We start from the raw sequence: 26437 nt of genomic DNA, 5'->3' as shown, positions 1-26437 counted from the left end.
CACTGCTTCCAGCTCCAAGCGGTTTATGTGCCACCGGCTCTGGGGTTCTGACCACAGCCCCGAAGCTGGCATGCCCTCGCACAATGCTCCCCAGCCGCGAGTTGATGCGTCCGTTGTGACCACAACGCGTGACGTCACCAAGCCCAGGGCAACCCCCCGGCTGAAGAGATCTGGGTTGTGCCACGGCCGCAGAGCTTCGATGCAGCCGCGGGAGACCGCGATGCGCAAATGGCCGAAAGTCCACGCCGTCCAAGGGACTCGAGATTTCAACCATAATTGCAGGGGGCGCATGTGTAGTAAGCCCAGGTGACATACCGCTGCAGCAGACGCCATGAGCCCCAGCAGCCTCTGAAATTCCTTCAAGTGGACAGAGCTGCCCAGTCTGAAATGGCGCAGGGAAGACAAAATGGCCGCCGAGCGCTCCCGGCTCCTCCGCTGGCCGTGGCGTTTCCTCCCGGGACCCCACGCCTTCCTGCGGAAATCCGGCTCCTGGCGAGGGGCAGTAACGTTAGCCGTCACCGCTGTGGTTGCTGGCCTGGGGTTATGCCTCAGCTGGGAAGAGCCAGGTGCCGACGAGGATCTGGATCTCGCCGTCTGCTGCTGGAAAGCACGCCTCGGCATCGCGTGACTCATGGCTTTGGCGCACTTTTGAGCCTCCGCGAAGCGCTCAGTAATGGACTCCACGGCGCTACCAAAAAGGCCGGAGTATTCAGCAGCACTTTATGGTCAGCATCCTTGAGGTCAGCCTGGTTTAACCAAAGGTGCCTCTGAAGGACGACCATAAAACCCATGGCCTTACCCACAGCCTGGGCCGCTCGCTTCGTCGCCATCAGCGCGAAGTCCGTCGCCGCGCGCAGATCCTTAACGGCCTCTGCCGTGAGGGCTCCGCCCTCCGCTGCCTGCAGGAGCTTCGCCTGAAAAACCTGCAGCACTGCCATGGCGTGCAGCGCGGAAGCCGCCTCGCCATCAGACGCATATGCTTTATTGGCAAGGTGGGCGGTGGTCCTGCACGGCTTTGAGGGGAGGCTGATGTCTGAGCCTAGGGTCTTGGCTGCTGCAGGACACAGGTGCGCAGCGACGGTCTCCTCGACTGGGGGAGAGCGCACGTACCCGCGCGCTGATTGGGGCGCAGACCATGTTTTTACCATATTGCAGTTGTTGCTGCTAAGGGTGGCCCAACCAGTTATTAGGTTTAGGGGGCAAACACTTTTTCACACAGGGCCATGTAGTTTTGTTTATATAGTATAAGTTTATATAGTTTTGTAAATCTTTCTGTTTTAGTACTGTATTTTTGTTCAAATAAATGCAGCCATGATGAGGATAAGTGACTTAAAAAAAAAAAAGTGTGTGTGTGTATATATATATATATATATATTTTTTTTTTTTTTAAAGAACAGCTTAAGTTCTTGAAGTTAACTTATTTTAAAACCATTATCAGTGATGTAATGTTTCTGAATAAGACAAAACACATTTTGCATGCATATTGAGTTACTTTTAACTTGCATTTTAATTTCAGTTACATTTTTTTCTCATCAGTGAAATTTTGACCTGGTGCGCTTATAGTCAGGTGCAACTTGTTTTCCGGAAAATGCAGTACTTGTTTTTGTGTGCTACAGAATACTCAATTACAGAATTATGCAAATACACAATTTGTGATTTTTCATCTTCTGTTGTAAATCTAGATTTTTTTTGTAATGTCTGTGGAGACATTCAGAGATGTAGCTTGTATGGACTTGGCTCGGGCGATTTAAGGAATCATGTGTCAGGGTTGCAGTATGTCTGCTCAGACAGCAAGTTCCCAGAGCCTATTTTTATCCCTGTTATTTTTTGGTCGGTGGAGCTTTGAGCATTAGCACAGCTTGCGTCTTAGTGTTGTTTTGGTCTGGCAAAACATCAGTGTCGTCATAATTTTGTGGTGACTTAGGGGGTTTTAGGATTTTATGGGCGCATATCTAGCTGAGGTGCCCCAGTTTGGTCAAAGTGCCACGCTTGACATTCCTTAACTGTATCTGTGTGTTCTCTAATGTTCAGCGTTTGGACGGCTCCATCAAGGGAGAGATCAGAAAACAAGCACTGGACCACTTTAATGCAGAAGGCTCTGAGGTAAGATCCTAAACTATGGCATGCGTGTTTGTTTTGTTTTCAGATATTTGCTGTGGTTGTGATGTTCCAGTCAGGCACTTTACTGGTTGTGGGAATGCTTGATCACATGGGAAATACAGGCCTTATGTAATTACTAGAAGAAAGAAAATGTAATTCATAAAGGTTCAAAACAAGTCTGTAGTATTGAAATAAGAAGGGCCCATATGTGTTCAAAAACTCTAAATAAATCATTAAATATACAGTATATACAATAAATTAATGTTTTATAAGGTTATGAAATGACTAATGTCACAAAAAATAATGCAAAACCATAAAGCAAAATAATGGTTTCTTAAAGGAACACGCCACTGTTTTTGAAAATAGCTAATTTTCCAACTCCCCTAGAGTTAAACAGTTGAGTTTAGCATCTCCGTTAGCATCTCGCTCAAAAGTTTCGATATTACCTAGCTGGGGACTATTTTCAGGCGCTGCGTAATATCATTGCGCCTGCTGCACCCATGGTACGGCAGCAAAGTTCCTTGATTATTACGCCGGAATGAGAGTATAGTTCCTAGCCATATCGGCCTAGAAAATCGCAACTTTTAATTTTCCGTTGGTCAAAGTACACGATGTAACTACAGAAGAGTCAAGTTTTAAATAGGAAAAATTTCGAAACTCTTTGGTCATTTTTGATTCTAACGGTCTAATCCGATTCAATGATCTATGCTAAGCTGCAGCTAAAAGTGCTACCGCCAGACCCGGAGATCGGCTGAATGGATTCGAAAACAGTAAAACTCAACTGTTTAACTCAAGGGGAGTTGGAAAATGAGCCTATTTTCAAAAATAGTGGCATGTTCCTTTAACAAGTATTGATTTTCTCTGATCGCTCCACCTGTCTGCTGTTGGTCAAACAAACAGATTTACACCATTGGATAGGTTATTATCCAGTTTTTATGCATATTACCTGGAATAGGATACAGTGGGGAAAAAAAGTATTTAGTCAGCCACCAATTGTGCAAGTTCTCCCACTTAAAAAGATGAGAGAGGCCTGTAATTTTCATCATAGGTATACCTCAACTATGAGAGACAAAATGAGAAAAAAAAATCCAGAAAATCACATTGTAGGATTTTTAAAGAATTAATTGGTAAATTCCTCGGTAAAATAAGTATTTGCCCCACTGTATATAGTAGGGCTGTCACGATTCCTTAAATTAGAGTACTTGATTATAAAAAATCCTCAATTGCAAAATACCGGGCATTATTAGACCATTTTGTACGGCTGCACGAAATATTAAAACCATTTAAAAATCATACTAAAGCATAGTGCTATTATGAATTCACAAAGGCTGTGAAAACAATCGTCAGGCCGTTGGCGCCTTGTACATAAGGTATGATTATATTATGTAAATAAACTGTTTTGTTCAATAAAACCATATAATTACTTGCTTTTGGTATTTAATTTGAACCCGTTATTGCTGCCTCATTGCTATTATAAGTGTATTTTAAGTGATTTTAAAGTCTATTGTTCGCTTAGGTCTATTTTTATTATCACAAAAAATATCCCATTACTCGATCGACTGATTACTCGATTAGTGCCAGCCTTAATATATGGATTTAAGCGTTCATCACTAGACTTGCAGTTGGCTCTTGTTCTCACTGTCCCCTGTCTTCCTCAGGACTTCTGTTTCCTGCTGTCCACCCGAGCTGGAGGGCTTGGGATTAACCTGGCCTCTGCTGACACAGTGGTTATCTTTGACTCGGACTGGAACCCACAAAATGATCTTCAAGCCCAGGCTAGAGCCCACAGGATTGGCCAGAAAAAGCAAGTAAGTAGAGCACAAATCTTCGACCTAATGTGTAACCTCACATACCTCTGGAGGAACCTCCAGAATGGAGTCATAAGTAGCAGTACATAGATTGCAATTAAATATATTTTGGGGGTTTTGCCATAGGTGAATATCTATCGTCTGGTCACAAAAGGCACGGTGGAGGAAGACATTATTGAAAGAGCCAAAAAGAAGATGGTTCTAGACCATCTTGTCATTCAGAGAATGGACACCACTGGGCGAACCGTACTAGATAACAACTCAGGAAATTCAAAGTGAGAACCTTGAATATTAAATAGAAAAAAATGTTGTTTTAAACATATTTGTAACAAATAATGCATATCTGTGTGTTGGCCATCTCCAGTTCAAACCCCTTCAGTAAAGAAGAATTGACAGCAATCTTGAAGTTTGGAGCAGAGGATCTGTTTAAGGAACCTGAGGGGGAGGAATCAGAACCGCAGGAAATGGACATTGATGAAATCTTGCGGCTTGCTGAAACCAGAGAGAGTGATCAAGGATCTAGTGCTACAGATGAGCTTCTGTCACAGTTTAAGGTACTTTATTCAATCTTTTATTGTTGTGGCATATTTTCTCCTGAGCCTTGGCCCACAACTCCTGTTTTTCATCTGGTAGGTTGCTAACTTCACCATGGATGAAAGTAAACCAGATCTTGAGGAGAGGCCTATACGCGATTGGGATGACATAATTCCAGAGGAGCAGTGGCGGAAGGTGGAGGAAGAGCAGAAGCAGAAGGAGATGGAAGACATCTACATGCTTCCCAGAAGCAGAAGCTCCAACAAGAGGGTAAGGAGGTGTTTCTAGGTTACTTGAGCTAGTTATTGCCTGCATTTTCATGTACTGTCTAGGGTTGTGCCATCTTAAAGCTGCAGTCTGTAAGTTTTGCCTCTTTGTCACCATCTCTGTTTGAAAACCTGGCTAAATCTAACAAAAACAGGCCATATTTCACCAAAAATAAAAGATCTTATTGAACATTTTTGGACTGACATAATTTTCATGACAATTTAGCGCATATAAACTCCTTAACTGTCCTACTTCCCAGTATCTTACTGTAATGTGCAAAATAATTATTTTTCAACACTTATAATTCAAATATACACTACCTTTCAAAAGTTTGGAGTCAGTAAGATTTTATTTATTTATTTTTTAAGAAATTAATACTTTTATTCTTTGAAGACTTTTAAATTTGTACAAAATATTTCTATTTCAAATAAATACAGTTTTTTTTTTGTTTGTTTATAACAGTGTTCTAAAGAAAAATCCTGAAAATCACTGTTTCCAGAAAAAAAATAAGCAGCTCAACTGTTTTCAACACTGTTAATTATAAAAAAAAAAGGGCTTTTGATATCACAGGAATAAATTGGAATTTATTTTTAAATATTGAAATAGAAAACACTTATTTTAAAGTTGAATACTATTTCACAATATTATTGTTTCACTTTTTTTGGGAATCTAATAAATTAGTGAATAAGTTAATCTTGGTGAGCATAAGAGACTTAAAACAATTCTTACTGACCCCATACGTTTGAATGGTAGTGTACATATTTTTCTTCCACATTAAAGTACTTTTTAAAATTATGTTTGTACATTTACTTAGTGGGCGTATTTGTTGTACTGAATTTGAATGAAAGAAACACTGTATACAACCCTAAGTAAGGTTTTTTTTTATGATTTTGGGTGAAAAATGACTTGTACATGACTTACCATGAGGCTTTTTTATTTTTTTTTTTGCATAAAGGTTTAAAAGGATTTTCAGCTCTGTAAACGGATATGATTCACTTATCAGCATGCATTTATACTATACATGTGTATATCAGTGGACATAATAAATGTGTGTATCCTGTGGCTTTTCAGCGCTTTTATCCTCTCCTGTGAGCTGGATCCATAATATCTTGCGCAGGCTGTAATGACTCGTTAGATTTTATAGCCGCACGCTGATTCCCATGTGATGGCAGCACATGTTTAAGTATGAAGCATCGTAGCTTTTGGAAATGAGTCATTAAGTTTTACAGCGCAGTGGACTCCCCGGTGAAAAGGCTGTGTGCGCGTTTGCAGCCACATGCTCATTACTCTTGCTTCACGCCAGAGATGATTTAATCCGTCCACAAAATATTCATATTCCTAAAAATATATTATATTCCTAAAAATGGTTTTGCTAATCTATGCTTGGAGAGAATGGATAAATACAAGACAAATACAGTTTGCAAAGATATGTCATAGCACATTTTGTTTTTTTTAGGCGCAGGCCAATGACAGCGACAGTGATGTGGGATCCAAACTGAAGCACAGATCCTCGGGTTCAGACAGTGAAACAGATGACAGTGAGGATGACAAACGGCCCAAGCGGCGAGGCAGGCCGAGAGCTCGCAAAAACAATGTGGAGGGATTTACTGACGCAGAGATCCGCAGGTAATATAACTTAACGTCCACTCACTGATTTAAGAAAGGCTTTGCTGTAAACATTGCATTTACTTAATAGTCTGTTTATTTTAGGTTCATAAAGGCATACAAGAAATTTGGAGCTCCGCTTGAGAGGTAAAAAAAATACTATGATCTTAAATTATTATTATTTATTTTTTGTTGTAATTCCATATGTTGTATTCTATAAATCAAATCAAAGTTTATTTATAGAGTTTTTTTTTTTTTTTTAACAACTGTTGTTTTCCAAAGTGCTGTACATGCATAAACAATTTATATACTATTATAACATTTATTAATATTTTGATTTATATTGCTTGTTGTTTGTCATTTCTCCGATCACAAATGCAGACATGGTTTTATGTTTACGTGGCGCGATGCAATGCAACGCATAAAAAGACAGTATAAGTCATTATAATCCATAATTATGTCACCACTGGATGCAACGAATGCCTCGTTTATAATGGGTTTTCATGTTTTTGAATCATCGCCCTGGCCTGACAGGGCATCATCATAGTATGGTAGGGGCGTAACATTTCCGTCTCACGCTTGAGGTATTCGGCCAATCATAATGCACTGGATAGCTGGCCAATCACAGCACACCTTGCTTTTCAGAACGATGAGCTTTGTAAAAATCGACGCGTTTCAGAAAGGCGGGGCATAGAGGAGAAACAATAATGTACAGTATGTGGAAAATAATGCTTTTTTTAACCTTAAACCACATAAACACATTTCATTACACCAAATACACAAAATAATGTTCTTTTTAGCAACATCATATGACCCCTTTAAGGTGGTGGAAAGGATTAGATTACAAGATTACCATGTGGTCATACTTAAACGGTTTTGTGCCAGCAGCTTTAAGTCAAAATGTGTTTGCAAAGGCATTTCAAAAAGAAACCTCTTCTTGTCATATACTAAAGATCAGTTCAGCCAATATGCTTTGACATTTTCATTCTTTGTATCTTCCCACCTCCCAGAAAAAACCCAAAAAGAGGAAACCTCGAATGAAGAACAAGGCCCCTAACAATGATCTGGTCAATGAAATTGCCTCTCCTCGTCTCTCCGACAACCCATCAGAAGAGGGAGAAGTGAAGGTGTGTTCCTTTTATTTCATCTTATCACCTATATAACAAAACAGATTGATTAATGCAAAGATATAAAGACAGAATCCACAGCACTAACCAGTTAGACTGCATATATACAATTCCCTCGTTTTCCAGGATGATGGAGCTGAAAAATCACCCACAAAGAAGAAACAGAAAAAGGATAACAAAGAGAACAAAGAAAAAACAGGAACTCCTAAAAAAGAGAAGGAGGGGGACAAAGACAAAAAGCGTTCCAAGTCCAAAAAAGAGAAGGTATTTTATATGTTGGCATCAGTATTATGTTTCAGCATGAGAACATTTCCTTTAGAACTTGGACTTGAGAATTATGTTTCACCGTCGTCCTGTGGACAATGGTTGTTAGATCAACAGGTTGACTCAAACTCATGATTTAGACCTAAATTATACTGCTATTATAATTAAATTCTCTGTTATAAATATAAAAGTATTAGTTTGGCTTTTTTTGAAAATTCAATTACTTTTTTACGTCCAGGTTGGATCAGACTAAATCTGTACATAATAAGGTTATATCATGTGTCAATGTGTCTCTCATCAGCTCAACTTCTCTCATTTTCAGGCCAAACCAGGAGGAAAGGGGAAGAAAGCTCAAGGCCCTGTGCATATCACTGCAGGAAGTGAGCCTGTACCTATTGGAGAGGAAGATGATGAGCTGGACCAGGAAACGTTCAGCATTGTGAGTGTTAAAATTCTCCTTCCTTCATCTTAGTCTTTCCTTTTCAAGGCATGATGTATAACTGTAATGTATGAAGAAATATGTTTGTTTTTAACGTCCTGAGTGTAAAATGTGATATAATGTGTGCAGTGTAAGGAGCGGATGAGGCCGGTGAAGAAGGCTCTGAAGCAGTTGGATAAACCAGACGAGGGGCTGTCGGTGCAGGAGCAGCTGCAGCACACTCGTACGTGCCTGCTGAAGATTGGAGACCGAATCACAGAGTGCCTTAAATTGTATAGTGACCCTGAGCATGTCAAGACCTGGCGCAGGTATCTCAACTACACATTACACATCCGATTTCAAAAGTTCCCATTATAATTGAACAGTATATTCAACCCCACTTTTAATTTGTCAGAAACCTCTGGATTTTTGTGTCTAAATTTACTGAGTTTGGTGCCCGGAAACTGCACAAGCTGTATAAGATGGCTCAAAAGAAGCGCTCCCAAGAAGAAGAGGTAAGCTCGTCTTAAATCCACAGTTCTTAATGATATTGTTCTCCTCATGTGCCACTTACTCACTTGCTCCTCATATTTCTTACAGAAAGAGCAAAAGAAGAAGGATGATCCCGCCAAGAAAAAATCCTTCAGACCTGAACCGTCTGGATCTAGCTGGGACTCAGGTACCCAGCTCGCAACCAAACCTCATCCTTCGGTCAACCATCCACCTGGACCTCCCCCTCACTCCCACCACAGAGAGCAGTACAACCAGCCCAATAAAAGGCACTTTCCTAATGACGGTGAGAGCTGCAACAATCCGGTTGTTTGACATCAGGTTGTCACCGTTTCCGGGTCCAAACACAGATCGGGAAACAAACGATCAGATCATAAAAGCAAACAATAAACAGCTCATTTGCAATGTGCAGTAGTACGACTAAACGAATAGTGCTCATAAATGGCTTTTGAGAAAGTATTCGCACTTGAAATGGAGAGGAGGCTTGGACCAAGAAACTATTCATGACATTAGGGCTGGGTATCGATTCAGATTTCCCGATTCGATTCGATTTCGATACGCAAGCTCTCGATTCGATTCGATTCTCGATTTTTTTGATTACATTCAGTGAATATAGTTTTAATACAAATGCTATTGATATTTCTAAAAAATTAACAGTAAACATCAGTTTACAAATGGTGAATTAATAAAAAGAAATTAAGAACCACATGCCTGTATTTTAAACCTATTCTTTTTTTTTTTTGTATAGGGTCCTTTTTTAAACAATAATAGGGCCCTATAAAATGTTCTTAATTTTTCTGGTAATCAGATGAAGGCATAAAACATTAATTTAATTTATCCTAATCAAATGAAAATTAAACCCTTTTATTTTTTGGCAAACAAAGTGCTGCACAACAGAGGTTTACTGTTAAAATGAAAACAGATGTGATTATTCCTTTAAAAATAAAGATTTATTCATATTTATTAGCAGTAGTAGCATGGAGTCGTAAGACTGCTAAATAGTAATATATTCAGACAGTAGAACGTTAAACTAAACATCTATTTTGACAGGTTGCCGTAAAGAACTTGCAGCTGCTGTGTATGTGATATGACGGTAGATTTCTCAAATGAAATGGTAAATGCTAATGAAGTGACTCTCAGAGCAGCTGGAGATGACATTCGTGTTCATATCATCATGTAGTGAGACGGCAGAAGCTGAAAACACCACGTTTTAGTATGTGTAAACAAAACTATTCATTCATTGCGGAAATCATGGCGCCTTATGCGTGATATCACATGCTTCCGCAGATTTATAGTATTACTATAGCATTTCACCTGAGCATTGCGAATCACGCGTATGGCCATGATAAGCACTGAATGAATGACAGGATTTCTGTTGTAACATCGCGCAAGGTAAATAAGGATGACATCTAGTGGAGAAGACTAATGATAAGATTCACGTTAATCAGATCTTGTTTTAAATGTGTGCTGAAATAAATACTGGAAAAGATAGATTTGCGGCTTTTGAGAATAGATATCGAATCGACGTTATTTAAAAAAAAATAAAAAATTAATCGGAAAATCTATTTGTTTGCCCAGCCCTACATGACATATTACAGTTTGATTAGCTGTATGTAACTTATGGTTTTGATATCAAAGATTTTGAACAACTGTAAATTGTCATTAATGATTCCAGTTGTAATATTTAAGGATCAACTGTCTCATTTGGTACCTTGTGCATCTTTTAACAGATAGGGGAGATTGGCAAAGGGACCGTAAATACAGCTACCCGGGCAACAGCAGTCAGCCCTGGCAAGGGGATCGGCATCACTCGTATGACACTCACAGGTACAAGGACCATCACTATGGTGACCGTCGTCCTCATGGTGACTACCGCAGCTCAGGAGGTTACCGGAACAGCAGCTCCCCTCGCAAACGACCCTATGACCAGTATGGTAATGATAGAGATCATCGGGGCCACCGAGACTATTATGACAGGTGAGCAAAGGGGCTTTTTATTAAAGGGGTCAAATTACGTTGCTAAAAAATTATATTATTTTGTGTAATGATTTATGTTTTCAGACATCCAGACCCTAAGAGAAGGCGTTCGGATGAATACCGCTCTCCGAACTATTACCCAGGTGGAGGAGGGCATCCACAGGACTTCCGAAGGATGCCAGACCACAGGGGACCCCCTGGAAACCATGGCCCAATGGGGCCCGATCACTACCGCCCCTTCCACCCTGACAAACCCCCGCCCCTGATTGACCCCCGCTCCCCTCAGTCTCAGAAATCCCCTCTTGAGCCCATCTCACCTGCTTTGGAAAGAACTGCAGAGCAGAAACCTGTGACGGACTTTAATTGGAACAACAGGAAGACATGAGGTGAATACTTGGTTAGTGCAGAGACGGTCTGGACTGCCAAAGGTCATGGCAGAAAGGCCACCTCAGGCAATAAATGGAGCCACCACCAAACTCCTCTTTATCGCCACTGTGTCCTCCGCTCTCTTCTAGGTTTCACAACCAGGTTAAGTCCGCTGTTTTGAACTGAGACAAAACAAAGCATGGTTAGTCCTATGGACTATGATTGAACTTGATGAAGTGTTGAAGTTTGCCTAAGTTAGAAAGTGCCTCGTGTATTTGGTCTTTGTTGAGAGTCATTAGCAGAAAGGGACTATCCCCAAAGCAAACTTTTCTTTGATGTTCATGTCTTTTTGTTTTGTGCAAAAAAAATTGTTTTTTTTCATGAACATAGCCTTTGTGGGAGGAGAAAAAATGAATTGTTCTAATTGCACCTTCAGATGTCGATTCATTGTTCTGTTGAGCTATTTGAAACAATCGGTTTTGCTTTCTGAAATACCCAGACCCCTGTGATCGTACGTCATTTTGAGGAAAAAAAATCAAGTAATTACATGTACATTTTGGTCTTTTGATATTGTTATCATGTAGGAGTCACAAATATGTGATGAGCAACAACCGCAACAATTACTGGAATTGTTTTTCTCAATTTATCAAATCAGCTAATGTGTCTTCGCTATTGCAGACCCGCCACTTGTTAATATTGCAATGCTCAAACGCCCTGTTTGAGGACAGTAGCCTTATTTAAAAAAGAAAGAAGAAAAAAAAAGGCTAAACAGTATTCAGGGTCTATGTAGACCTTGTCTGAACACTAGATAATCATAGCACGTAAGCTATCTTTCTCTTTATTTTCTTATATCTGTAACACTTGGCACCACTTAAGTTCACTTTATGGTCAGTGCTTGTACTGTTGCATCTTTTTATTGCACTAAAAGGACAGTACTTGCTTGATTTTGAGTATGTAGTAATGGCAGACATTACCCGAATCTGATTTTCATGTTTCGTTGAGTTGTTTTCTCAGTATGAGTGTGCTGAAACGCTGATACCGTTGACCTTTAAGTGGAAATGTGAGCACTGTATGAATGTACAGATGCGTGTTTAGGGAGTGGGCAGGTGTTTCAATCTATTTTTTGTGAACCAGATTTTGTGCCAAAACATTGACAGACTGGCATGCTGGTAAATACCATTCATTGATTGTTTGTTTGTTTGATGTGTTTTTCCATCTGTGCCTTATTCTTGTGTAGATTCAAACACCGGATTGGTACAAGGATGTAAAGCGGTCGGAAATGATGCAGTATTATGCTGTAGTGTACTATTTCAAAACAATTGCCAGGATGGAATTTTAACTAGGTGCATGTAAAGCCAGCTCTGGTGAGTGGGGAACAATGTAGTGTGCTCCTTTTCAAAACATGGTGGCAGGACTGGGAGAGCAGGTGAGCTGGTGAAATGTGGATACGTCTGCAATGAAATACTGAAGATGTGTTACTACTTTCCCACCCAAGCTCCTGCTCTCACTCCATGGACATGTTAAGCTTTGAAACAAGCCAATTTAAAGTAATTTATATTTGTGAAAAGCCACTGTTCAGATTAATTGTTCTGTACATATGTGTATAGACCTATATGTATTAAACTTTCCTACATCATGGACTATCTCTGTTTTTGTTCTTCACTGATAATTAAAACCAATAGCAGTTTTCATAACTAGTTTTATGCAAAACTACAATGTCAATTGCGGTCTTCGTTAAGTTTACCAGCTTTAATTTTTCATTTATTTAATGTTATATTTAGGACAAACCCCTGAATGGTAAAATAAAATGTTATTGACTCCGCCGTTCGGAATAATAAATGAAAAAAATTAGTGAAATTCTCTGCGTTAACATGAATTATCTTCAGCCTGCTGAAATGTTCCTATGAATATATTTCTCTTCCAAATATGCATTCCGAATAATAAATATACACTGATCATATTTCATACCCGTTGAATTTACAGTTTTAAATGAATTTGACTGATAAACACCCATACGAAAAATAACCATGGTTTTACTATAGTAAAAGTGTAGTAACCGTGTTTTATTTTTTAAAATTTGTTTTGCGGTTTACCATTTGTGTAACCTAATTCAAACACCATGGTTAAACTATGGTTAGTGTACCAAAACCCTGGTTTATTATGGTTTAACTACAATTACTCATTTTCAGGGGAAGTTGCTAAAGGAAGGTTGATTTGTTGCTAAAAGTTGCTAAATTATGTTGTGATGACATTGCGTGATGACGTCATTACGTAATCACGATTTAAATTGTCAAATCTCAGCAAAAACATATATCCAGCTTTTTCTTCAACGAGGAAGTAAGCCTATGGGTGAGACTTCCGGTTCATTAGCCGCTAAAGGTAAATAACGAGGAGAATAACAACGTGCAGTAAACGGTAAAAATGTTTGCACTACAAACCAGTGTGTTCATAATTAAGATAATACATTAAAATAATATGATAAGACACACCAACTTTCAATATCAAGCAGCAAAACTAACTGTTTTGTTCAGCTAAAAATAGCTGGACGGAGTGGACGCAGATGAGACCGGAAGCCAGACCCATAAAATTTACAAATTTACCCATTTTTACGACAAGAAAAAGGTGGGTTTTTATATATGTTCATTTAGATTTGTTCGTAGCAATGTAAATGCATAATATAATATTAAAATATAAATAACTTTTTAAATCCATTGAATTATCGAAAACGTACACATTTTTGAACGATTACAATTTAAGTTGTATACTTTAAAGCAGTTTATTAGTAGTTAGTTCGTATGCTGCACTCTAAGAAAAGTAAAGAAACAATGCACAATCTACTGGGTTAATATGAAGGAATTTTCTGGATTGATTTTTTTCCACAGGTTTTTGTACCTGCATTTTTAATTACGCATTGTATTTTGTGCATTACAACGGGTAATGTCCTGGAAAATTACTAGCACCTTTTCCATTTTTCTGCATATTTTTCTTACAGTGTACTAAGAAACAGTGTAACTCATCAACAATCAAGCTACTAACAAAGTGTCTCATAAATGAAAAATAACAGTATTCAATTATTATTATTATTACTATTAAACAATTGCAAATAGCAGCTAACTTAATTCCTGTAACGTGTGTACTGCTAGGCATCTTTGGTTTCCTCTTTTTGTGTAATTGAAATGGTAAATTGTGCCTTTTTATCGTTTGAGTCACTTATCAAAAGTTGCTAAAAGCTGCCAAATAAATAATAATAAAAAAATAGCTAAATTTGTTGCTAGGTGCTTTTGGAAGAAAAAGTTGCTAGGGTAGTCTGAAAAGTTGCTAAATTTAGCAACAAAATTGCTAAGTTGGCAACACTGGTCACTGTGGCAAATATCAGCAGCTTTGTTAAAAAAAACCTGTACATTAAAGCTGAAATACAACCTGAATGATGACAACAATAACGTAGGCTACATTCACTAGACTAGTGATCATCAAATCCTTTTAACAGTTCATTTTACAGACTTTATTCTAAAGTCTTCCCTTTTTTCACAAAACCTTTTGCTCTCTAGAAACCATGTCAGTTTCGGTTGAAAATATTTTAAGTTCAAGTGTTGCCATTATAAACACTGAATTAATACCAACATATGAACTTAAATTAATGACAGAAAAATTAGGAATGTTGGACAAAAAATATAGCCTAACAGGAATAACAGCTGCGCTGTGTGCGAGAACAGTGCGTGAGTAACGAATTGAGCTCTCTTTCGTTTCTTCTTCTTAAAGTGTCTCATAAATGAAAAATAACAGTATTCAATTATTATTATTATTACTATTAAACAATTGCAAATAGCAGCTAACTTAATTCCTGTAACGTGTGTACTGCTAGGCATCTTTGGTTTCCTCTTTTTGTGTAATTGAAATGGTAAATTGTGCCTTTTTATCGTTTGAGTCACTTATCAAAAGTTGCTAAAAGCTGCCAAATAAATAATAATAAAAAAATAGCTAAATTTGTTGCTAGGTGCTTTTGGAAGAAAAAGTTGCTAGGGTAGTCTGAAAAGTTGCTAAATTTAGCAACAAAATTGCTAAGTTGGCAACACTGGTCACTGTGGCAAATATCAGCAGCTTTGTTAAAAAAAACCCGTACATTAAAGCTGAAATACAACCTGAATGATGACAACAATAACGTAGGCTACATTCACTAGACTAGTGATCATCAAATCCTTTTAACAGTTCATTTTACAGACTTTATTCTAAAGTCTTCCCTTTTTTCACAAAACCTTTTGCTCTCTAGAAACCATGTCAGTTTCGGTTGAAAATATTTTAAGTTCAAGTGTTGCCATTATAAACACTGAATTAATACCAACATATGAACTTAAATTAATGACAGAAAAATTAGGAATGTTGGACAAAAAATATAGCCTAACAGGAATAACAGCTGCGCTGTGTGCGAGAACAGTGCGTGAGTAACGAATTGAGCTCTCTTTCGTTTCTTCTTCTTGTGGTTTAAAATTGCTTGTACGTGTAAATTGGCAAATTAATCTGTAAATCACGTGCGTGCCGAACGGTAGGGTCTCGATCTTTTGTATTACGATCAACTGCGATCCGTTTAACTCCTAATTAATATATGACAGATCAGAGCAATCTTTCATTTACTTATTTAACATGAAATTGTCAAATTTCTACTGCATATCAATCGCATACAATGAAAATACAGAATAATTAGAACAATCATTAACATAAATAAATAACAGAGTTTCATATCTATACACATTTTCCCCAGAACGTTCTTGACCCGGTAGTGGGTCGCGACCACTGATCTATAATAGAGAACATTCATTAGGCTATATATAGATCAGTGGTCGCGACCCGGTGGTTGGGGACCTTTGTTCACTCTTTGGTAAAACCATAATTTTTGTAAGAGCATTATTGCTTGTGCGCGTTGGTGCTCCTATTTTGTAAATGGCTGAATGAATGTGCAGTAACTGCCTTAAAGAAATTTTAATGATGTTAAACATTTAATTAATTTTAACAGTAACGCGTTGACAGTCCAGCTACTTTGAATATTCATATTTTGGACAGTGAGATGATTGTGAATGGAAAATGACAGAATAGTGACATATTCACATACATATTTTTAAACATAACCCAGATAAAGAAAAGGTTCATTCTGATATTCATCAGATCTCACGTACACTGCAGCTACGCGATTAGTTTAGAGCACTGACACCCCTGTGGTGAAACAATCACATGTTTACCAGCCACTGTTTTCTCACGGTTTATGCTAGATTAAAACTTCACGTTCCATTGAGTTTGGAAAATTCTGCACACAGTAATCATCAGAATATCTCTTCGCCTGTCTCTGAAAATGTCCGGATTTTGAAATCATCCCACGGACTCTCATTTTAATAGGCATTTAAGTCAACTAGATGATTATGGCACATCGAAAATATATATAACCGGAAATAACAGCTGTATTATTTCAAAACGGAAGTGCGTCACGAGGTTCGTGCAAGTAGTCCATTGCTAAGGTGAGACATTCTTCAGTCCATATTGTATATTTGGTTGTTTTTCAGCACGCTTTACATTAATAACATATTTAAGTTATTAAAGAGAATAAGGGAATCGATATAGTTATTACGCTGTCCTTCAGATATGATATAGGCCTAGCCTGTTTTGAATCATAATGACGAACTGGATTAGAAACGTCATAAAAACCTTTTAAATCTGTCTGCTCAGTCTTTTCGCTTATAAGTGTTGATTCTTTATAAGTGGGGAAAGCACCTTTGACTATAAATAATATCTGAGCTAGGTTTATAGAGCGAAAGTTACAATAGGGCTCAAACACGGTAATGAACATTGTTCTCTTTAGATAGGATCACGGCTGTAGTCTAAAATGATTCAGCAAATTGAGTTGACTTATTGTACCATTAGGTGGCAGTCTTAGCTCAACGTACTTACACTAGTCTAATGCTGTGGTGAAGTCACTTCAAACATGAATTCAAACAAAAAGGAACAGCTGGATACAAAAACCCAAACATCAAAAATATATCAACATGACACTTTATTTTTCTTCAATAAATAATTTACAGTATTTACAGGTGGTGTGTGGCACCGCTTTAGTCCTACATACAAAAACAGACTAAGCTGTCTGGTATCTCCCATTCAATGTTAATACATTTGAAAATGTTATCATTCACTTTTATTTTTTAACATAACCTCTTTCACCATCAAGTTAAAACCAAGTAAGAGCTAGGTTAAAGAGAATAAAAACATAAAGTGCTTTTGTAATAAACAACACATGAACACCGCAAGTGACACGTTTCCTACTTACTATTTAGTTAAAGGACATGATGTCTCTTTTTTTACTCTTGTTCCAAATGAGATTGTAAGTCCCTTATCTTATTTTTTTTTTGTGGTGCTTGTGTACACAATATCCCTTTAAATGTAAATGTAAAGGTACATTTCACCACACCCTCTGATGTACCAAAAAATCAGCACAAAATATGATTTGCTAAATCACACAAACTTATATACATGTCACATTACACATATAAATCCAAAAAGCACTGACAACACAAGCACACTTAAACAAGTCATTACAATCATTTTGTATGCTTTCAAAAGTCTCTTTAAAGCCATGAACTGCACCAACAACACAAGCTTTCTTAGCAGTAGTAAGGCTCGCAAAACTTTACAGTGTAAGAATAAATTATCATGGTCAAAGGATTCTTTATGTATAATTAATATCTAAACCATATTTTCATAGTTCAAACTTTTTACTAAGAAAACAAACAATGATAAGAGACAACAGTGACAGATGTTCTTAGAAGAAATGGGACATGATGAAGATGAAGTTATGTGGGCTTCATCTTCCATAAAGACCTTTCCAACAGTCTCTAGACATGGCCTAAAAAACTATTACGCTACCAAGGGTGCAGTTTCACTCTTCAAAATAGTGGCGCTATGTATCGTGTGACTTTAGCTTGCCAATACTACTAATGCTATTTACAATACTGAGTGCCAGTAATCCTGAGCCTGCTAATGGCTGAAGAGCACATGCCCCCATTTCAAATGTCACAAGAAATGCATGGCAGATGTTCTCAATAGTTCCTGAACTGGTCCATCCACCACACTGTAGTTAGCAGCACCTTATTATACACAATCAGGACATCTGGTTTGAGCCCAAATACTGAAGTGAACCACAAAAGGTCCCATGAGAAAGAGAAAATTCAGCTGTTTGGGAAGTTGTTGGCACCATGGCTTGTTCTTTGGCAAAACGCCTCCGCCATAAATTCACAGATCTACAGAGTCGTGAGTTAAACGGGGCCTACAGCACAGCCACGTCGACACCCTTTTGAAATGGAGAGCAAGGCGTTGCTCTTTAAGAAGCAGTAAGGATGGTTGATTGACCTTCCTTGTGGGTCCCATCTCAAACTGCAAACATTTTATGGAGGAACTTGGCTCTCTCCTGGGTATAAACGTTGATGGTTATGCTACCTACTGATTATTTTGTTTTCCACAAATGTGTTTATCTGAAGCAAGTGTGCTATTTTCAAAGACAACTCTGTCTTGGGTTATACAACTGTATGACGTGAATTATATATTTTTTTATTCAATGGCCTTTACTTTGTGAACAAAGTTATTCTCTATGTGCCTAACAGTTGTTCAGGCTGACTTTGAACACCCAATTTGACAATGGAGAAAATTCAATTAATATTTTCCAAAATTATAACACCTAAGCAGTATGGGTGTAGTTTAAAGTCTGTTTGACACAATGGTTGACACCCTTTTTTATATAAAATGTAGGAAAGAGCTCTTGGCAGGCAGTAAACCTTCTTACTGACCTATGAACCACCACACCAGAGCTACATTAGGGCCCTGGGTGCAATATACAGATATTATGAAACACTTCACTCATTCACACATATATTATATTCATATAATCACCCACAAAATAACACATCTTTCTCATGCACACACACATAGACAAACTATACAAAAGGCCTGATGTTATGGCCTCTGTAGACAACATGACTTACTAGTCTGACATGGCCTTGGCCAGGGGGTTTTCTCTAGAAAGCTAACATTTTTCCGAAGCTGGAGCTTCTTCAAAGAGAGAACTCCTGCCGGCCCTCCAACGTTTGGAGACGTTAATAAAAGCTCCTGTCATGTCCTCCAGCCTGACTCCGGGAGACATACTTCATCTCTCACTTGGCATCAAGTGAACTGAAGAACATCTCCAAGCTCTTCTTTCTGCAAAGGATCATCCCCCTCTCACTCCTGTCAGTGGCACATCACCCTGGTGGGAAAAATGGTGGTTTAATCTGACTCGAGTCTCAGGACCTCTCAGCACTGCGTTCTCTGTCATGAAGCAGTTATGCGATCAGCATGATTAACCACAGAGATGGGTGGATCTCCAGGAACGCTTCAGCTCTGGCCTGATGAATGAACATACGCGATGATGACGAGAGATGAGTCCATGGCGTGACACAAGACACACAAGTGTGAAAGCCCTCGGCAGAAGCTCAGGCTCTAGCTGAGAAGCCCAGCCTCTGATAGATGGAACACAACACTGTGAGAGCAGCATTTCACATGCATACAGCATCTTACATCCATCTAACAAGGATCTCCATTGGGGACTACAGACAAATGAAACACAAGTCAGTCCATAACTGTGCTACAACAAGGCTGATGAGGATTAGGAAACTAAAACCCCATTTTTCTGAGGCAGAATTGAATATTGTATCCCTTTCAAAGAGGTGATACTTGTCTTTGTTGGAGTGGAGCATTTTAACATCCTCAAAGGCGTAGTAGGCCGACAGGGTGAAGTTGATGTCACCAGAAGATAGCAGGTCAAAAACACAGGATTGGAAATACAAATCCTCAACTGGTAGACGTTCTTTGCACTTGGACATGGCTGACTGGTATGTAAAGCCATGTGTAGGAGTGCCTGACCTTCCCCTGCCTAAGCCTTGGCTCTCTGCTGCATGTGCTCTGAAGGTCCTGAAGTCTATTCGCTGGTTGGCAGGGCAACCATGCAGGCAGAGGTAAAGGTCCTGGTTGTCCTGGTCCTCCACTGAATTCACAACCTCCTCTGGCATCCGCACTGCAAAGGTGAGGTAGCGGCCAACCTGCCGAACTACAATAGTGGTGCCGATATAACGTGCCTGGATCTCCACATGTTGTCCAGGCACCTTCTCTACTATACGTAGGGTGTTGGCCCCATGGCGGTCACCTCCGTTTTTTGAACCATCAGCAAATGCAGCTGGAAGCTCGTCAGTCTCTGCATGGTACATCTTCTGGTCTACACATTCTTGAAAGTTCTTGAAGATGATTGTTAGCTGTGATAAAAGTAAGAGTGAGAACAAGTGAGAACGAGTTATTTGCAAGATTATTTAAATTGTACTCTATTAATTATGGTTTTGGACATAAATACTTTAAAACATCGGGAACAGAAAAAAAGCCATTACCTGAAACTGTAAAAACATTAACCGAATTGTTCTAGTTAACAACAGAAATTATAGCCTAAATCAGATTCTAGAAAAAAAGTAGATGGCTAGAAAACATTTAAAGTGCACAAAGTTTTGATGTTGAAAATGCTATATTTGTTCAATCAAAACCAGCCAAGAAATAGCAACCACAGACATAAAGTGTTTTATGCACCACTGCATATGGCAAACGATGGTGACTGAGTACTCCATTCTGCATAACTGAGCCTTGTCTTTATAAAACCAGAGGACTGTGTTGTGCATACCCTTCAAGCCCAGAAGCTTTCGTAATGTCACATTTCAACAGCAGCTCAAGATACAGGGGGCCAATGTAAATGCACTCTGGAGAAACACAGGTCCAGTCTATGTTACAGCAGGCCTCAGTATGCAGACACAAAGACAATCCTTTCATGCTGCTCAGAGCCTGCCTGTGAACCCCAGATTCAGCTCCAGGGAGTGGACTCACGCCAGCTAGAGAGCACAGCCTGCACAGGGGCTAATTAGAGAAGGCTGCTCCTACCTCTTGAGTCCTCCAGCAAGCAGCCATTAGGAGGCCAATGGTCTGCTGACACGTATGTGACCTCGGGATGTCCAGGCTGCTCTGATCTTGCAAATGATGCATATGAGTGTGTGTGTGTGTCTATGTCTGAGTGTAGTGGAGACTCGGTTAAGCCAAACCACCCTATAATCACTAATGGTGCAGTGATCTGCCTCCTGTTAGCGCCACTTTAGTTTTTTTAAAGCAAAGGGTCTATCAATAAACAAGGGACGTCTTGTTTGCACAGGTGCCATCTACCTGCAGACCTGTTTTTCGCTTTTGTCCGAGCTGAATGACTCCAGAGCCACTGTCATTTATTCAAAAAACAGTCCGCTTAACAAAAATATCATGATCCCTTTCCCTCCTACAAGAAAGAACTGTGGGTCCATCTACTTAATGGGGAATCATTAGAGGTTTTTGATGGCGGAAAATTGCTGTTTCTTAACGTGACTGAGTACAGAGTTCTTGTGTTTTTCTGCCACAAGGAAAGACTCTGAAAAACATTCAACCCTGGTCACAAAATTACTGCAGCCAAAAGGACATCAGGCATAGTGAAATTAGCATTCGGCAATCGGACACATAAACTTGTAGTCCTGTTTTTTTCACCTTAGGCTCCACAGCTGGCCAATTCTAAGGCAGCTCCCTAGTTTGTTCAATGGGCCGTAAAGCAAAACAATGATAATTTATGAGGTATGAGGGCCAACTAATGCAAAGAAAATATTGACTGTTTCCTGTATGGACTGAGCACTTAGTTAAAACAACAAGACTCCTAAATCACACAAACAATGGTAAGGACTGCCACAGATATAGTAGCATTAGTTTTGAATGTCCGACAAAAAAAATGAAGGCACTTGAGCCTGCTAACATTCTAAGTTATTACCTCTCTTTTGTTGCTGGCACTTCTTAAAAAAAATATCTTATCTTATGTCTTATCTCGTCTTCATCAGTCGTGGAACACATCCAAATGCTAACTAGAGTCTGTGCTTACGAAGTCTGCTTTCTCTTCCTGCTGGTAAAACCACACTTTCACCATTAACTAGTTCCATGCTGAAACAGTTCCTTAAAGGGATCATATGATGCGATTTCAATTTTTCCTTTCTCTTTGAAGTGTTACAAACTCTTGGTGCATAAAGAAGATCTGTAAAGTTGCAAAGACTAAAGTCTCAAATCCAAAGAGATATTCTTTATAAAAGTTAAGAGTCAACCACGCCTAACTAAAACGGCTCGTTCTAACATGCCCCCACATATCTACGTCACGATGTGGGAAGATTTGCATAATGCCGCCCAAATGTTCACGCAAAGAAAGAAGGCATAACTTTTATTCTCGCTGTAGTATTGTTGCTGCCGCCATGTCGTGAAGCGACCTGAAGTGTGTTCCGTTGTGAAAGCGAAACTACTTTGTTTGGCCTTCCAAAAGAGGACGATATCCGCTTCGTCATGCCTAGAGCTGATCCGTGTTGGTCGCTGAGGAAATGCATCAACTTCGCGCTGTGGATCGCCGGATCAGCTTTCACCAGGGATGAAGCGGAGTCCAGCCCGGGGTCGTTGGCTCACTCTAGCCGCAGGCCTCCGCTCACTCAAGGCCGCCGTGTGTGACGCTGTGTTTCGTTGTGAAATCGAAACTACTTTGTTTGGCCTTCCAAAAGAGGACACGACTAGAAATCAGTGGTTAAGTTGTATTTACAACACTGTTCCAGAACAGTTTAACCCAAATATTCAGATGTGTGCAGCACATTTTATGGAGGACTGTTTCTTGATCCTGGTAGAGTAGACTACAATGCCGGCTGTTCTGATGCCCAGACTGTAAGTACGTTTTTTATATATAAAGAATTTGCCACTGACGATTCAAACGCGAGTTTTGAGCAGTGTAGAGTAGCGCTTGTTGTTTGTCATTTCTCCGATCACAAATGCAGACATGGTTTTATGTTTACGGGGTGCGATGCAACGCATAAAAACACAGTATAAGTCATTATAATCTGTAATTATGTCCCCACTGGATGCAACAAATGCCTCGTTTATAATGGGTTTTAATGTTTTTGTCTCGTCGCTCCAGCCGGACAGGGCATCACAGTATGGTAGGGTGTAACATTTCCGTCACACGCTTGAGGTATTTGGCCAATCACAACGCACTGGATAGCTGGCCAATCAGAGCACACCTCGCTTTTCAGACCGATGAGCTTTGTAAAAATCGACGCGTTTCAGAAAGGCGGGGCATAGAGGAGAAACAGTAATGTACAGTATGTGGAAAATAATGTGTTTTTTTAACCTTAAACCAAATAAACACATTTCATTACACCAAATACACAAAATAATGTTCTTTTTAGCAACATCATATGACCCCTTTAAAGTTCCTTAAAATTTGGGCTATGGTTGAAAATCAGCTGCTGAAATAAGACCACAGACCGAAGCTGAAATTACTTTTGCTTGTTTTTTATGTGAGGCACAAAATATCCTTACCTTGCTAGTAGCTGTAGCAGAAGATCCAGGTACAACAGGAGTGTTCGTAACCTGCACGGACAGGTACTTATTGTGAATCAGTGGCCAGGCTCCCTCAACTTTACAGGTCTGAAAGTCATCGTTGAATGTGCGGAGATGTGGGTCCCCAAAAAAGCCACAGTGAGTGTAATTGGGAGGCGCAGCATTACGTGGTAAACTCCGCTCGTAATGGCACACCTCTGGCCTGTCAGAGGGAATGTTGATGTCCGGTGGTGGCTGGACCGGGGGCGGGGGTGTGCGGGCATGAGGCTGGGTAGTGGGCCCTTCTTTAGAGCAATTGTGTTGGCTCATAAGATCCTCGATACCATGTTGGGCTGAATGGTAGGCCAGGTCACCCCGGCACGTACGGGCAGTGCGTCGGACACAGTTGTTATACGCTCTCAGAGCGGTGCATAACTCCTCTTCTGGGCCAGAGCTGGAGGTGGAGGCCCAGAACTCGGAGTTACACTTGAGGATCTTACACTGCAGAGTTGCTGTAAAGTGAAAAGAGAGAGAACATAAACACACTGTCATGGTCAAACCAAGTTTACAGAAAGCTGAAATGAAATAAATATCAACCGGAGTAGCTGACAAAACTGATTAAGCTTTTAAATTGAAAACTAACAGTTATAATAAAAACAAAGGCTTTTGAGAAAAAGAGTTGTAAAATAACTTGTCCTTTACATTTTTAATCAAGAATAGCCCATTTTCATTTTTTATAGTTAATTTTACACCCTCTTTGCACTTTTTATACACATTTAATTTAGTAATACTTTTTATTCTGATTATGTCAGTACTGAACTTTAAATGAAGTTCAGTTTATTGTTATGTTCATGAATGCCAGTTGCTCAAGGCTCTCATAACAACACATGAATTCTCTCTACATCTGGACAAAGTGAGGCTTTAATTTCATCAGTAATAAAAAACAACATTCCAACTAAGTTCCAAGTTTCTGTGTTTTGCCAACTTCCATCAAGTCTTAAGTGCTCTAAATGTAGTATAAAAGCAAGGCTATTGTTGTCTTGTTGCCTTTAAAAAAAACAAAAAAACTAAGTAGGCCAATCAACATTTGTTGATTTAATGTGAAATTCAAAATGTTAATGGAATATTCTGATTATGTCGATGACGGGAGAAAAGCTCAAAACTTAAGAGCTATTGAAATACAAAACGTAAAGCAATAAGCATCTAAATAGGCATCATTACAAAGTAATGAACTCTCGACAAGCTTATCTAACTTCATTACCTCACCATGAATGACATCACTTTATATTAGTAAATGGGCCCATTTGGATAAAGAGCAATTTCACACTTTTTAAGGTGCAACACAAATGAAAAGCATTAAGACAAATGGAAAGGAAGCCTTCAAACTGACAATTACACCAACACAAGTCTATTATTTAGAAGTGTTAATCATCTCGTATCATATTCACACTCGTCACACCTTGTGCTGTAATTTTGCATTGCTAAGCAGATAGTGGGGGTGCTTTTGAGTGAAGCACCATGGGTGTCAGTGACCGAGGGCAAATGCACATCTGAAAAAAATCACTTAGGGTTTTAACAGAAGGGGTTAGCTGTGTGTGTGTGTCTGTGGGAGGATGTAGTCCTAGGACTCTGAATGAAGACAATGCAATTTGCCATTGAGAAGAATCCAGCAGTCATAAATTAGCCCTGTGTAAAGGGATTAGGTAAAGTTTCATCAGCCATGCAGGGCAGGAGGGAAGGGGGGCTATGGACTGCCTTAAAGAAACAGGATCTCTGGAGAGAAACTGGCTCCAGGACCAATTGGCGGAACACAGAGTAGGTCTCACCATTCCACAGGTCAAACTGGATATGAGATAGCCCCCTGTCCAGAGCAAAAGGCCATAATCAAAGGCAAAAGCAATTTCAAGCACATTCCCCTTTCTCGGATTACAAGAGCTGAATTGAAATCTGAAGGCTTTTCAATCATGTGTTTTTTCATCATTTGCATTTGATAAAATGCAAGGACATGCCAAAACTACACACAACTTTGTTTCCAAATGATCACGCAACAATCTTTGTTGTCTCAGTCACACACACATCTTCTACCTTCCAGCTACAAAGGGAATTTATCATCCTATCTGAGAAGAGACAATAGGCTAATTTAAGATGTCAACGACTAGTGCTTGCATGAATGCCTTTTGTTTGGGGTTAAATAACTTGAAAGAAGATGGGACACAAGGTGTGAAATCAAACTGCACGCTACTTATAACTGACCAGAGCCTTGACAGAACAAAACAACACTTGTAAATTCCATTATAGTGAGATACACCGGAATTCATTGTCACATTTGGAAAACACTGTTGACCCACAATCATGTAATTCACTGTGAAATTAATGCATGCTAGGTCATTAATCATTTAAAACCATATTGGTATTCATGTTTGTTAAAGAAAAAAATGTATTCCAATTGAGTGGTTATGATCTCTGGTGAATTTTAGAAGTGGTCAATCAAGCATGCAGACATTAACACTCTGCATAGAAAAATATCAATAATGGTCACATTCAAATTTTAATTTTAGATAAAAAAAACTCTGAACACTACAAAACAAGTAACTTCAAGTGACAGCAACTGCAAAACTCATTCATGACACAGTGTATGCTGGGAACATAAGTATCAATTTAATATCGTGGACATCAAATATTACTGTTAATCTATAAATAAGACTCTAATGTAGTGCAAACAGATATAATGTCTGTGATCCTACAACACTACACTTTAAAGGGGTCATATGACATTGCTAAAAAGAACATTATTTTGTGTATTTGGTGTAATGCAATGTGTTTATGTGGTTTAAGGTTAAAAAAACACATTATTTTCCACATAATGTACATTTTTGTTGCTTCTCTATGCCCCGCCTGGTCGATTTTTACAAAGCTTATCGTTCTGAAAAGCGAGGTGTACGCTGATTGGCCAGCTATCCAGTGCATTGTGATTGGCCGAATTCCTCAAGTGTGTGACGGAA

General features: G+C 39.2%; 2 protein-coding genes across 2 annotated transcripts in view; one reads left to right on the top strand and one right to left on the bottom strand.

Annotated features, from left to right (window-relative positions):
* LOC107601632 (chromodomain-helicase-DNA-binding protein 2-like) overlaps window positions 1-12614 on the top strand; it is a 33816-nt gene extending 21202 nt beyond the window's left edge. The window contains exons 20-34 of the mRNA XM_016293883.1: window positions 2032-2103; window positions 3759-3908; window positions 4035-4183; window positions 4273-4462; window positions 4542-4712; window positions 6166-6335; window positions 6420-6461; window positions 7306-7441; window positions 7568-7705; window positions 8028-8144; window positions 8274-8452; window positions 8539-8638; window positions 8724-8919; window positions 10364-10610; window positions 10695-12614. Coding sequence (XP_016149369.1) covers window positions 2032-2103; window positions 3759-3908; window positions 4035-4183; window positions 4273-4462; window positions 4542-4712; window positions 6166-6335; window positions 6420-6461; window positions 7306-7441; window positions 7568-7705; window positions 8028-8144; window positions 8274-8452; window positions 8539-8638; window positions 8724-8919; window positions 10364-10610; window positions 10695-10995 — 2358 coding nt within the window. The 3' untranslated portion in view covers window positions 10996-12614. The remainder of the gene's footprint in view (window positions 1-2031; window positions 2104-3758; window positions 3909-4034; window positions 4184-4272; window positions 4463-4541; window positions 4713-6165; window positions 6336-6419; window positions 6462-7305; window positions 7442-7567; window positions 7706-8027; window positions 8145-8273; window positions 8453-8538; window positions 8639-8723; window positions 8920-10363; window positions 10611-10694) is intronic.
* Window positions 12615-18108: 5494 nt separating this feature from the next.
* LOC107601649 (repulsive guidance molecule BMP co-receptor a) overlaps window positions 18109-26437 on the bottom strand; it is a 12736-nt gene continuing 4407 nt past the window's right edge. Inside the window, exons 3-4 of the mRNA XM_016293906.1 lie at window positions 23436-23947; window positions 18109-20293 (exon numbers count right to left, since the gene is read on the bottom strand). Of these exons, the coding sequence (XP_016149392.1) occupies window positions 19592-20293; window positions 23436-23947 (1214 nt within the window). The 3' untranslated portion in view covers window positions 18109-19591. The remainder of the gene's footprint in view (window positions 20294-23435; window positions 23948-26437) is intronic.

Source organism: Sinocyclocheilus grahami, unplaced genomic scaffold, assembly GCF_001515645.1.
Source record: "Sinocyclocheilus grahami isolate Dianchi unplaced genomic scaffold, SAMN03320097.WGS_v1.1 scaffold309.1, whole genome shotgun sequence".
In the NCBI taxonomy this organism is placed as follows: Eukaryota; Metazoa; Chordata; class Actinopteri; order Cypriniformes; family Cyprinidae; genus Sinocyclocheilus; species Sinocyclocheilus grahami.
This window is presented reverse-complemented; position numbering and strand designations above follow the sequence as displayed.